Source organism: Oryzias latipes, chromosome 16 (assembly GCF_053564925.1).
Source record: "Oryzias latipes strain Hd-rR chromosome 16, Olatipes_Hd-rR_3.1".
NCBI classification, from domain to species: domain Eukaryota; kingdom Metazoa; phylum Chordata; class Actinopteri; order Beloniformes; family Adrianichthyidae; genus Oryzias; species Oryzias latipes.
In genome coordinates this window covers 20,112,233-20,125,409 of record NC_136252.1, presented here as the reverse complement: position 1 = coordinate 20,125,409, position 13,177 = coordinate 20,112,233, and the positions used below count along the sequence as shown (strand labels likewise).

The following is a 13,177-nucleotide window of genomic DNA, read 5'->3' as shown; positions in this document are numbered from 1 at the left end:
AACGTTTTTGAAAGCAAAAAAAAAATTTTGAGCAAAAAAAAGTTTTTTTTGAGCAAAAAACAGAAAGTTTTGTGTTCAACTTAGAAAGTTTTGTGTGCAACATGGTGGCAGAAATATCACTCCATACAGAACTACACAGCAGAAAATGAATCAGAAGTGCATCTTGAAGTGGACCATGAGTCTAAAAACTACGATTCCCAGGGTCCTTAGGGGCTTGACGTCACCGAAGTAAACAGGAAGCAAGAGCGAAGCCTTAGAAAAAACACGGGAAAAGAACCGCATGCATGAAATTCGGCTGACCACGGCAGACGAGAAGACCCGGACTGCTTCTGCGGAAAGCACACCCCCTGCAGATGCACGCGACCGTGGCGAAACGAACCCGCTGTGCGCCGACAGCCGCCCGCTGATTGCCGCAAAAGAAAAGGAGAGCAGACGCGGCGAAACAAAAACCCCACATCAGAAAAATGGGGATCATCCATCCAAAGGACGGGGGAACATAGCAAGACGCCGACAGAGAAGGAGAACCGCGGGCACGGAGACCGGCGAAGAATGAGCGCTGAAGGTAAGAGAGAATGAACAATTGTACACCTGACTTAAATAGGACACTGAGCAGGTGAGTTAATTGACTGACCCGCCCTAGGGGAGTAACCTGTAATTCTGCAGTGTCTGCCCGAAATGCGACGAGTCGCTATTTAAACTCATTGTAATGTTAATGTATGATATTCCCAGTATTCAGAACCATTTGGCTTTGTCTTGCTTTCAGCTTCCTGAGTGAATACAGATTTACATATTGTCAACACTGATAAGCAAAACTGGACAGTTGGTCTTTTTTCTGTCTCAAGCCTGAATTTGAAATAGAAAAAAAGGATTCCATTGTCTCCTGCAGAAATCTGTTTTTTCACTTGTGTCTGTAATGCTGCATTCCTGTTATGTTCTGTTGTGCTGAATATTACAATTTGGCATTTTGTTTAAGAATAGCAGATTGCTTCCTAACAGCGATAAGAGCCTCCCATTAAGCAAATGCATTAGGAAATAGCAAGTAGTGATTGGATATAATGTTTAATACTCAATTAGAGCCAAGCTGCAATGCAGCAACAGATTTTGCTGCTATCATTAGATGGAAAAAGGTTTGTGCATTGGCTTGTAATTCTTGATACCCAAGAGTTAATGTTTGTTCTTAAACTGTTTGATAAAAAATAAAACAAGAGCAAAAAGGCAGAACTCTATACACATAGAAGGTGGATATAGTTGCCGGTTGAAAGATGTAAGTGTCCCTTCCAGCCTCCTTTAAAAATTATTCTGTTAGCTTTAGGTCATTTAGTCCAAACTTGGGAGATTTTGTAAGGATTGGTGACATTTTGGTTACGTTTTCATCAGTCATTGTTTGGTTTCCAAATTCTGTTTGGTTTCCCCTTGTCACTACAAACCTGATTGAAATGTGCACATATTCAGCTATTTCGGTTTGTGTTGATTATCCTCAGCCTTATTTTGGTATGTTGTTTTCAAATTGTCATTGTCTTTTATGATCTTTTTAGTTTAACTCATTGAGGTTGAGCTTTTCTTGGTCGTGATGGAGAACAAAGCTTTCGAAACCACTGAATCAATTATGTTGAAATGGTTTAGTGTTAAGATTCATAACACCCCAGGAACTTCAAGATAAACATGGAATAAATAACTTTTTGGAATAACAGCAACTTAAATCTATAATTACTAAAAAATTTAAATACAAAGACAACAAGTTAAAGCTACCAGAACTAGTTGCCTCTTTAATTTTTCAATGAATAAAGCTCTCTCCAAAATATAAAATATCTTATGCAACCTAGATAATACTATTTCAATACCAATAACAAAATGGGATGCAAATTTGAGCATCACATGAAAGCTTCTGGTCAGATATTTGTCTATACACATTTAAACTGACAAAAAGTCCAAACTTCCAAGCAAAAAATCCAATTCAAAACTCTTCACAGAATTTACTATACTGGACAGAGGATGTTCATGATGGGTCTCAGTAACTCACACAGGGCTGGGGGGTTGGCGCTGTGGGGGCTGGGGAGACCTGGGTCCAAGGCTGGGAGGGGGTCTGGGGGACCATAACAGTCCACCAGCTGTCCCCAACTTACCCCATTCCTCATATAATTATGAGGAAATACAAAAGGGGTTCATTCATATACAGTATACATCTTGTATGTCAATAGATTCATTGTTGTAAAGCACTTTCAAATTTGTGATATCTGTGATATCCCAAGCAGGGTTAGTTGATGTTAGTCAATTGGAAACTGGGAAACTGCTCAAAGTTACAACTACAACATGGGACTTTTTAGTGTTTTTATGTGCTGATCCCGAGTTCAGGTAAATCCAAATTTTTGGGTCAGGAGGAGTAGCCGCTGTGAAACTGAAGTCGAATGACAGAGTGAAAAACTGCAGAGACTCCTGAACAAAGTAGCCAAAATGTAAAAAAATTCCGATACAGGCTTTACTTGAAGAAGTACTTTTATTATATAAAATACCATTAAAAGGGAGACTGCTGTAAATGTGATTATTCAATAAATTCAGACAATCATGTCAATCAACAACAATTGGAACATTTGTTGGTATCTTTTGTTTTACCCAATAAACATACATTGAGGTTGACAATCTGCTTGATTTTCAATCAGCACATTGCCAATAATTTGAAAGTCAAGTGCCTTCCAGTTCAGCACATTTCCTGGAGGGAAGCTCCCTTTGTTCATGTAGTTCTGGATCTCACATGGAGATAGGATGTAGTCCCACATGTGGACATCAGACATCATGCCAACAAAGCTCTGGTTAATGTCAAACCTCCCACCATGGCTGTCTTGATCCTGTGAAGTATTCAAAGTGATAAAATATGAAGAACAGATTTTTATGTTTTGATGAAGGTGCAAGCATGTAAAATAAGTGTCAAGCTGTTAACAAAAGACCATGCAGGTTTTGTGTGAAGATTACCTGTCCTAAAAGAACTATGACTGTCTGAGTGATGGCTCCAGAGTGAACAAATTTTCTTATTGAAGGTTTCCCATCAAACCATATCTGTACCAGTCCAGTCACAGAGTCCCATGTGGTGCAGATGGAGTGCCATGTGTTTGGCTTATAGTCCCATCCTCCATATGCAACACTTCCAGTTCCGACATAGGATTGTATTTCTTGGTTTTGGTTCTGCCAGAAAGTCAGGAAGCCGTTGTCGTAAGTGGGTGTAGATAAAGAAAAGAGGGCGTGGTCTCTCTTGAGGTCTGTAACTGATCTGTTGGAGGAGACAAACATGTAAATCACTAAAATCTAAAGACTTACAATGAATTACCAATGCATTTGATAGATCTATCTACCTGTGACAGACGGTTATAGCGCTGTAACCCTGTTTTGTTGGGTTCAGCCTCACATGAGCTGTGTTTGTTGGCTGGGGGAAGGTGAACATTTTTCCTGAAAGATCTGGAAAAAAATGACAAAACAGCTTGTCGTTCCTCCTGTACTTCCATTTTCTATTCTCCATATTTCTTCTTCTTTATACGATTCTGAAAGAGGACTACTGGTAACCTATATTGTACATGATACGTTTGTTATACTCTTTTTTATAATATTGTAAAAGAGTGAAGAAGTGTGAGCTTTTTGCGTCAGACCAAAAACATTAAACTGCAAAAAACACTAAAAGAGACATTACTCTCAGTAAGAAAAGTTTAAATTTAAATATTGATAGATTGAAAATCTGAGGGGTAACAATAAAGCCTCACACGGCTTCTGTCTAGAGTTGGTGCTGTCAAGGTCAATAAGATCCTGGAAATTGGTTTTATTGGATCCATCAATGGATTCTCATTAGTAAAATAAATGTAAGTTATGTTAAGTTTAAAGCAATACTACATTATGTCGTTTTAAAATCCAGAGAACAAAATGAATAAAATAGTAAACGAAAAAAAAAATAGTTTGTGTTTTAATAGAACAGCAGACATGTGGTTGTCACTATTTTTTTCCCCCCAGATATTTTTACCAGTTATTTTTTACCAAGACACTAAGTTTCAAAAAGTTCATTTAATATATATAACAAAAGAATCTTAATCACTTTAGTTAAGACAGACATCCCAGTTTTATCAATTTGGTCAAATAGAAATATTGATAAAACCAACCTTGAACCTCTGCAGATACTGTTCCCAGTACCACAAGTAAAAGCAACAACTTCATCTGTTGGAGGAAAGCAAAGTTTACAACTGATTAAAAAGTAGGACAGTTTGACCTGCACTGTGTGACAAAATAAAATGTGTCATTTGTCTGAAATAATAAAAGTAAAAACTAGAAAGGAGAAACATAAACACATATTGCTGCAATCTTACCTTGATTGACTGGCGAGCTTTGCTATCTGTGAAGGGTCGTAAGTTTTTTTCCCCTGTCATCCCTCCTTTATATGTATCTGTTTTCACTTTCCCTTTCGCCCCCCCCCCCCCTTTTTATTATTTTTGGATGATTCAGAAATGGGTGCGACTGTTTTGTGAGGTCGTAGAGAGATCACGTGGCATATCTTTTAAGATTAACTTCATTTAATAAGTCTTCGCAGAACAATATCGGCAGTACAGGCAATACACTTCTTTTTCTCATCTTCTCCTTCCACATCTTACATCGCCCCCTCGTGGCTACATCAGAACACAACATATTCAATTTTTTCTCAAAATAAAATGCAACGTACATATACAACGACAGGTGTTCCAGCAGGAGTATTTGGCTGAACCTCAACATGCAGCAAATCCAATGCAAAAGCTTCAAAACATTTTTCACAGGAATGTTGGAACGAGTCAAGCGTGAAGCAACCACTTACGCCCATCTTCTAAGAAATAAGTTCCCTGTTTTAATTGTTTTATGACTCGTAATGGCCCAGAGAATCTCTGGTGAGCTTTTGGAACATGGGTCGGCTTCAGAACACACTCTCCCTCTAGAAAGGCAGGAACACGTGCACCATGTCACTTTATCTGTGTAAAGTTTCATCTTGGGTTGTTTAGCAGCTACCGAGTCAGCCAAACGTATCCTAGCATTGTCCATAGGGTAAGGGAGCAGGACATGTACGCGAGTTTGCATTTTTCACCCGGGGAAGTAGTTCACAGGGAGCAACTTCAGTGGTAGAATGAGGTTTGGAACAATAGACTTAAAGGAAATCTGTCACAGTCTGACGCCAAGGCTTTTGCCTATTTACTGTGATAATCCACCAGTGTGATTGCATACTTACGGTCCCAAACAGCAGTCTCAAAAGGACCCACAACATCAACTGGTCGCCTTTCCCATGGCAAAGAAGTAAATGGCACCAGTACAAGTGGAGCTGCAACAGGAACTGAAGTTTTATCACTACTTTGACACAGTTGACACACTTTAAAGTGTTGTGTCACTTGATCATCCATGCCAGCCCACTGGAACAAATCTCGGAGACTCTTTTTGGTTCTTACAATGCTTTGATGACCTTCATGTGCCATAATAATTAGTTGATAATGTGAACTGACTGACACAGCCGAGAACCTCTGAACAAGCCGAGAACCTCTGAATAATCATGTTGTACGGAAAACTCTTCCCTTAACCTGAAGTATGGACGCACATTTTCAGGCAATGCAGCAGAGGAACAAGGGAAACCCTTCACGAATTGCAAACGTAAGGCACACAGCTCAGGGCATGCAGCAGATGCAAAAGCAAATCCTGCAAGCGGTATTGCAGTCATAGCATTTGCCAACATTTCAACAAATTCCGTCTCTGGATCAGCACAAACGGCTGAATCTGCACAAAGAGGCAAACGTGACAGGCAATCGGCAATGGAATTTTCAGAACCTGACCTGTACACCACATCATAGTTATTACACAGCAGGCGAGCAGACCACAGTCCAATTCGCATGCCCTCACGATCGGTTCCGTTCAAAGCGAGTAGTGTGGTTAGAGCCTGGTGGTCCATGCGCAGTGTAAATCTACGACCCCATGAACAGGTTCGCCAAAGTTCCACAGTCCAGACAGATCCTAGAGCTTCTTTTTCAATGATGGAGTATTTACCCTCCATAGCAGACAAGATCCTCAAAACAAATGCGACCACATGCTCTGTGTAACCATGAACCTGTGTGAGAACACCACCTAAGCCATAATCAGATGCATCGGTTGAAACAGTAGTTGGCAGAACTGGATCATACAAAGCGAAGGCTGGAAAGTCAAACAGAGTTATTTTTCCACTCTCAAAGCTTTGTTTTGCTTTATCTGACCAATTTAAACTCAACTCCTTGACAAATGCAAGCACGTCAAGTTTCAATCATGGTAGCAAAGTTTGGCATTAATTTATTATGCCTTGACAATAGTCCCAGAAAAGAACGCAGTGTGGCTACATCAGAAGGAGGTTGTCATGGTGCCGCTGGGAGTCCTCCCCCTCCCCTCTCTGCTCTGCTCTCCAGATTGGACTCAGCTGTTGGCACTCACCTCATCACCAGCCAGCTCTACTTAAGAGGAACCTTCACCAGCATTCATCACCAGTTCGTTGCCCCTCTATGGTGCTTACCTGGTCACCTAGTCAAGCTATTAGGTTTACGCTTACCTTGCTGCCTCGCTAATTTCAGTTTTGTGCCTCGTCTACAGGACTAATTCCACATCTGCCAACCTGGATCCTTTCTCCTCTCAGCCCAGCAGAAAATCCTCAGAGATCCTTTAACTCCAGCCACGCCACGGTTCCGAGCCACGTCACGGTTCCAGGGTTCGCCACGATTCTGAACCACCCCACAACTCCAATCCACGCCACGATTCCGAGCCACACCTCGACTCCAAGCTACACCACAACTCCAAGCCACACCCCGACACAGAGTCACGCCACAACTACAAGTCACGCTACAACGCAAAGCCGAGCCAAAACTGCAAGCTTCGCAACCCCACCCAACAGCTCCTCAAGAGTAACTACGCCTTTTACTAAACATCATTCATACTTACCATCTGGTCATTGTTTTTCAAATTCTGTTTGGTTCTCCTTGTCACTGCACACCTGATTTAAATCTACATGTATTCAGCTATTTCGGTTTTTTGTTTATCCTCAACCTTATTTTGACACAGTTTTCAGATTTTCATTGTCTTTTGTGATCTCTTTAGTTTCACTTACTGAAGTTGAGCTTTTCATTGTCGTGATGGAGAAACCAAAGCTTTCGAAACCACTGAATAAATTGTGTTGAAATGGTTTATTGTTGTGAAGCACATTCTAATTTGTGATATATGAAGCCAAGCAGAGGGTGATGTTAGTCGATAAATGGGAAACTGCTCAAAGTTACAACTACCACTCGAGGGTATGTGCTGGTACCAAGTTCATGTAAATCCATACAGTTAGGTCAGGAAGAGCAGCCGGTGTCAAATGTAAGCCGAATCAGAGAATGAAAGACTGTGGAGACTTATGAACAGAGTAGCCAAAAGAAAAATGCAGTTATGGGTTTATCATGAAACAGTATTTTTATGATATAAAAAAAGGGAAACTGTTGTAAATGTGTGTGATAATTCAATAAACCCAGACAATCATGTCAACGAACCATTTGTTTTAATTGAAATCTTTTATTTTACCCAATAAACATAAATTGAGGTTGACAAACTGCTTGATTTTCAGCACATTGCCAATAATTTTAAAGTTGCAATCCTAACTGAGCAACTGTATTCAGGAACTGAATGAGCATTGAGCTCTGACTGCGTGCTTGCTCTGTTCACTAGCAGTGTTCAAGGGGATGTGTTTGTCACTTGGAAACGGTAACCTTCCTGGGTTGTCTGATTGGCCGGAATTTGCAGGTCAAATCCGGCAAGGCAGCGGGGCAGGGCTTTCATTTTTTAAAGGCTTTAATAGAAAAAAAAAAACGGCTGATGTAACGTAGATTAAAACGTTAACAAACAGCCAGAAATGGGTAAGAAAGTGCACCTTTTTTTTTTTGTTTTTTTGTGTTGAATTTTTTTTCATATGAAAAACCATCTCACAAGATTAGTTGTTCAGTGATTAAGGGATTTCAGCTGGATTAAAAGAAAAAGCAGTTAGGATGCGTCCAGAGTTGAGAAAACTTCATCTCAGAAATACTTTAGAGGGTTTAACAGCTCCAAGTAGTAACGATTAACCACCATGTCTTTAACTAGCAATACAAAAGAAATTAAAGCAGTAAAACGAAGATTCATTTTAAACTACATGAGTGACATGCTGCTCCATTGTTTGCATTTGTTAACCACATATACACGCCTCCTGTACTTTGAGTTGCGTAGTAGCTCTGTCTCGGGCTAACTAAAGTGTACATGTATATTTACCTAATAAAGTGATTTTCACATGAGAAAAACTTAAAGCACAAAAACACTTAGTTCCTCAATACACTCGCTCAGTTTTCGTGTTGTGCTTGTTCATTTAATGGCAGCCATGAAACGCCATACTATCATGTCAATCAACAACAATAGGAATATTTGTTGTAATATTTATATTTTATTTTACCCAGTAAACATAAATTCAGGTTGACAAACAGCTTGATTTTCAATCAGCACATTACCAATAATCTGAAAGTCAAGTGCCTTCCAGTTCAGCACATTTCCTGGAGTGAAGCTCCCTTTGTTCATGTAGTTCTGGATCTCACATGGAGATAGGGTGTAACTGATCTGTTGGAGGAGGCAAATATGTTAATCGCTAAAATCTAAAGACTTACAATGAATTACCAATGCATTTGATAGATCTATCTACCTGTGACAGACAGTTACAGCTTTGTAACCCTGTTTTATTGGGTTCAGCCTCACGTGAGCTGTGTTTGTTGGCTGGGGGAAGGTGAACATTTTTCCTGAAAGATCTGGAAAAAAAGACAAAACAATTGGACAAAACCCCTTGTCGTTCCTCCTGTACTTCCATTTTCTGTTCTCCTTAGTTCTTCTTTAAGAGTCTAAAAAAAGACTCATGGTAACCTATATTGTACATGATATGTTTGTTATACACTTCTTTTTAATAGTGTCATGGAGTAAAGAAGTGTGAGCTTTTTAAGTGAGACCAAAAACTTTTAACTGCAAAAAACATTAAAAGAGACTTTGCTCACAGTGAGAAAAGTTTTATATTTACTTTAAATATTGATGGATTGAAAATGTGAGGGGTAACAATAAGCCCCATATGGCTTCTGTCTAGAGTGCTGTCAAGGTCAATAAGATTCTGGAAATTGGTTTTACTGGATCCACCAATGGGTTCTCATTATTGCACTAAATGTCAGTTCTGTTAAAGTAAAAGCTAAAATGCATGTCTTATGTCATTTTAAAATTCAGAGAACAAAATGAATAAAATAGTAAACGAAAAAATAATTTATGTTTAAATAGAACAGCAGACATGTGGCTGTCACTATTTCACTATCTTTATTTTAAATATTTTTACCAGTTATATTTACCAAGACACTAAGCTTCAAAAAGTTCATTTAAAATATATATATAAAAGATTTGAATCACTTCAATTAAGACAGACATTCCAGTATTGTCAAATTGGTCAAATAAAAATATTGATAAAACCTTGAACCTCTGCAGATACTGTTCCCAGTACCACATGTAAAAGCAACAACTTCATCTGTTGGAGGAAAGCAAAGTTTACAACTGATTAAAAAGTAGGACAGTTTGACCTGCACTGTGTGACAAACTAAAATGTGTCATTTGTCTGACACAATACAAATAAAAACTAAATAAAATGATGAGGAAAACATAAACACAGATTGCCGCAATCTTACCTTGTATGACTGGCGAGCTTTGGTGTCTATGAAGGGTCTAAAGTTTTTTTCCTCTGTCATCCCTCCTTTATGTTGGTTTTCACTTTCCCCTTTCAGCCCCCCCCCCCCTTCCTCACACACACACACACACTTTTCTTTTTAGATGAAGCAAAAATATGTGCAGCTGTTATGACTCCCATATGAAATAGATGAGGTTTGTCATCTTTTTATGTCTCCCCAAGAGTTAGAAAGACATTTGTTTCATTACCTTATTATCAATGGGAGACACAACAACACACTTCTTTAATTATTTTGTTGAATTTACTTTTTCATTAACAATATCAACCAAAATAACATTTATGGTGTTCACGTCAGTTTCCCAGTTATATTAGCTTCAAGAAAAATACAAAGATTTCTTGATTACAAAACATAAATATCAGTACACTGTATTACCATACGTATTCGCTCCCTTCCCTTGACTGATACATGCACTGAAGTGTTATCCCATTCATTACCCATACAGTTCAATATGATGTTTGTCCAACTTTTCAGCTATTACAGCTTCAACTCTTCTAGGAAGGCTGTCCACAAGGTTGAGGAGTGTGTTTATAGGATCTTTAGGTCATTCTTACAATAGTGCATTGGTGAGATCACACACTGAGGATGGTTGAGAAGGCCTGGCTCTCAGTCTCCCCTTTAATTCATTCCAAACGTGTTTTATGAGGTTCAGGTCAGGACTCTGTGCAGGCCAGTCAAGTTAATCCAGACCAGACTCAACCAGATTGTGGCCCTACGACAGACTGGCGACCTGTCCAGGGTGCCCCCTGCCTTCGCCCACAAGTAGCCGGGATAGGCTCCAGCAGCCCCGTGACCCCGAAAGGGATAAAACGGTAAAGAAGATTAATATATTAAATATATTATATTATATATTATATATAAATATATTAAATATATTAGGAAATAAACTCATTCCATACATTTTGCTGATAAAGTTGTAAGTTACTTTATGTTTGCTGTGGTTTATCAGACTGATATTAAAATTTCAGATGAACAATATTTGTCATTTTGAGAGTTAAACATCTTTTCCATCCGGTCACTGAACACTTTTAATGTTGACCCTGGCGACCTATAAAGTATGCACAGCTTAATGAAATGTTTCCCTAAATCATTACATATTTCAATTGTAAGACATTCCAGTATTCCATCTAATACAACTGACAATTTATCAATTACTGTAATCTTAATACTTCTTACAACTTCTCCACCTTTTTTTATTTACTGTGTTCACATAGTTTTCATTCTTTTATGGTGCCTCTGGCAGCGCTCTTCCCCCTCCCCTCTCTGCTCTGCTCCGGAGGACTCCCAGCTGTTTCCACTCAACTCATCTACCTGCAGCCTTCATAAGGAGATCCAGATCCAGCATTCATCGCCAGTTCGTTGCTCCTCCATGGTGCCTAGTCTGGTCATCTATGTTTTTGCTCTCGAACCTTTATTCCATGTTAAATATCTGTTTATGCCTTGCTACCAGGAAAACAAACCATCCCCGAGTGGAAACCTGGGAATGCTCCTTGAACTGTTTGGACCTCCTCACTACGCCACAATCCTGTTCTTGCCTATCCTCCAGCCACGCCACGACCTCGAACCTGTATTCCTATCTCTCGATCAGCTTCTTACCTGCAGCCACCAGCTGTCATACTTGCCAACGTCTCCACAACCTGCAAAGAAATAATTCATCTTCACTTACCTTCTCTCTCCTGTCTTCCTTCCGGGTTCTAGCATCTGGGTCTGTTTTCGTTCATTGCATATCATGACACATTCTGGGTTAACAGTTTTTAAAGTCATCTATGCTGTAGATTCAGTGCTTTGAAGACAGCATTTCACGATCTTAATTAGAGAGAAGTGGTTGATGAAATATTTATTGCTCTACACTACACACAACCCAGGATATTAATACTGATAATAATGTAATGTACTTAAGCCTATTCCCTATAGCTTTATGTATTTCAGTGTGCAAATTGTGCAAATATTCTATATAAAAAAAGCCTCAGAGTGAAACACAGTTCAAAATATGTTGTGGTTTAGTTGACCCTTGTGCTATTGGGCCCAAAATGACCCCCCATTACATTGACGTGTTCTCCCTACCATGACAAAGGTGAATAAAGGTGGAGAGGATTTCATGTAATCCATAGACACCAGTGAAGATCACAAATCATTGAAGAAAAAAGGTTTAGTGCACTGTCTTGTAGGGTCCAGATGACCCAACTCCCAACGTTAACGTGCCTTGGAAAGCACAAGGGTTAAATGTCTGTGTGTGACGGTGTGTGTGTGTGGGTGGGAGCTGAATAGAGAGAACAATATAAAAGGAGAAAATATGTTTAGGATGTCATGGTGAATACATTTAAAGAAGTAAACTCTGGACAACAACAATATATGAAATACTCATATTGTAAAAATAGTAAATACAGAGTAAGGGAAAACTAAAACAATGGTTTGAAAAAAAATTAAACCCGCACTCATTGTTAACAAAACTAAATTCATGATTTTCAATGATTTTCATGAAATCGCCATTTTCCTGCAGATTTAGAAATAAAAGTTGCCATTCAGAATCATGGTTTGGAAAGAGTGTCTGAAATCATGTTCTAATTAAGATTGTGAAATGCTGTCTTCAAAACACACATATCTCTGATTCAGTCAAATGGAAGGATGAGCTTGGGTCAAAAAAAGAAAACTTAAAAAAAATGACCAGTGTTATTCTATATAAGGACAACAAATTAAGCTTGAAACCACAGATACAGTAAAGCATGTCAGAGCTAAACTAGCTAAAAGCTTATCAGTGTTGGGAAGAACGCGCCATACACTCACACACAAAGCACATTCACTAATATATTCACCCATAATACTACCATATTTACAGTACAGTGTAAAAGTTTGGGGAAATACTTATAGAACAAAATCTACAGTGTTTGTACGTCTTACAAAAAAAAGCTGTTTGAATTGTTCATGGAGTGGTTTATGGGACGCACACAAATGCACTATTTTTAAAGTCGGGTTCATTGAAATTAGGGGATCAAGTGAAACTGAATACGGCTCTCATTATGTATAAAGCCAGATACAACTTACTTCCAATAAACTTACAGCAAATGTTCAAAGACAGAGACAGGAGTTACAATCTAAGAAAACAACTGAATTTCAAAAAGCAGTGCATTTGAACTACAAAGAAGAAAATGTGTTTATCAAATTGTGATGTGGATTTATGGAACGGATTCGATGAAGGTTTAAAAAAAAGCAAAAGTTTACAAATATTCAAAAAAACCTACAAGAAGTCACTAATAGATAAGGCCTGAAATGACAAAAAAAAGTCACTTTGATCAGTTGCCATGCAAAAATTGTACCATGAATGTTTTGGACATGTCTGTAAATTGAATTATGCGCATCATCAATTGTTGTAAAAAGGGGTGGGATCAGACAAGATTCCTCTTCAACCCACT

The 13,177-nt window shown here is 38.8% G+C and overlaps 1 protein-coding gene and 2 long non-coding RNA genes across 3 annotated transcripts; 1 reads left to right on the top strand and 2 right to left on the bottom strand.

Moving 5' to 3' along the window:
* Nucleotides 1-2,475: 2,475 nt before the first annotated feature.
* On the bottom strand, nt 2,476-4,443 carry LOC101165759 (C-reactive protein). The gene is made up of 5 exons (XM_004078106.5): nt 4,341-4,443; nt 4,137-4,191; nt 3,345-3,447; nt 2,968-3,262; nt 2,476-2,843 (listed from the first exon to the last, which is right to left on the bottom strand). The coding sequence occupies exons 1-5, from the start codon at nt 4,398-4,400 to the stop codon at nt 2,607-2,609; spliced, it is 750 nt and encodes a 249-aa protein (XP_004078154.2). The 5' UTR covers nt 4,401-4,443; the 3' UTR covers nt 2,476-2,606.
* A 135-nt stretch (nt 4,444-4,578) lies between these two features.
* On the top strand, nt 4,579-7,950 carry LOC144984455 (uncharacterized). The gene is made up of 2 exons (XR_013648167.1): nt 4,579-6,512; nt 6,598-7,950. It is a non-coding gene; the product is annotated as an uncharacterized LOC144984455 (long non-coding RNA).
* A 537-nt stretch (nt 7,951-8,487) lies between these two features.
* LOC144984453 (uncharacterized) lies at nt 8,488-9,660 on the bottom strand. The gene is made up of 3 exons (XR_013648165.1): nt 9,499-9,660; nt 8,699-8,801; nt 8,488-8,616 (listed from the first exon to the last, which is right to left on the bottom strand). It is a non-coding gene; the product is annotated as an uncharacterized LOC144984453 (long non-coding RNA).
* Between the last annotated feature and the right edge of the window lie 3,517 nt (nt 9,661-13,177).

What these genes read in the sequence shown, in the direction of transcription:
- LOC101165759 (XM_004078106.5), bottom strand. Translation starts at nt 4,400, where the DNA reads ATGACAGGGGAAAAAAACTTACGACCCTTCACAGATAGCAAAGCTCGC. An exon ending in GCTATAACCGTCTGTCACAG is followed by an intron (nt 3,263 to 3,344) that starts GTAGATAGATCT and finishes CTCCTCCAACAG; the next exon opens with ATCAGTTACAGACCTCAAGA. An exon ending in TCATAGTTCTTTTAGGACAG is followed by an intron (nt 2,844 to 2,967) that starts GTAATCTTCACA and finishes AATACTTCACAG; the next exon opens with GATCAAGACAGCCATGGTGG.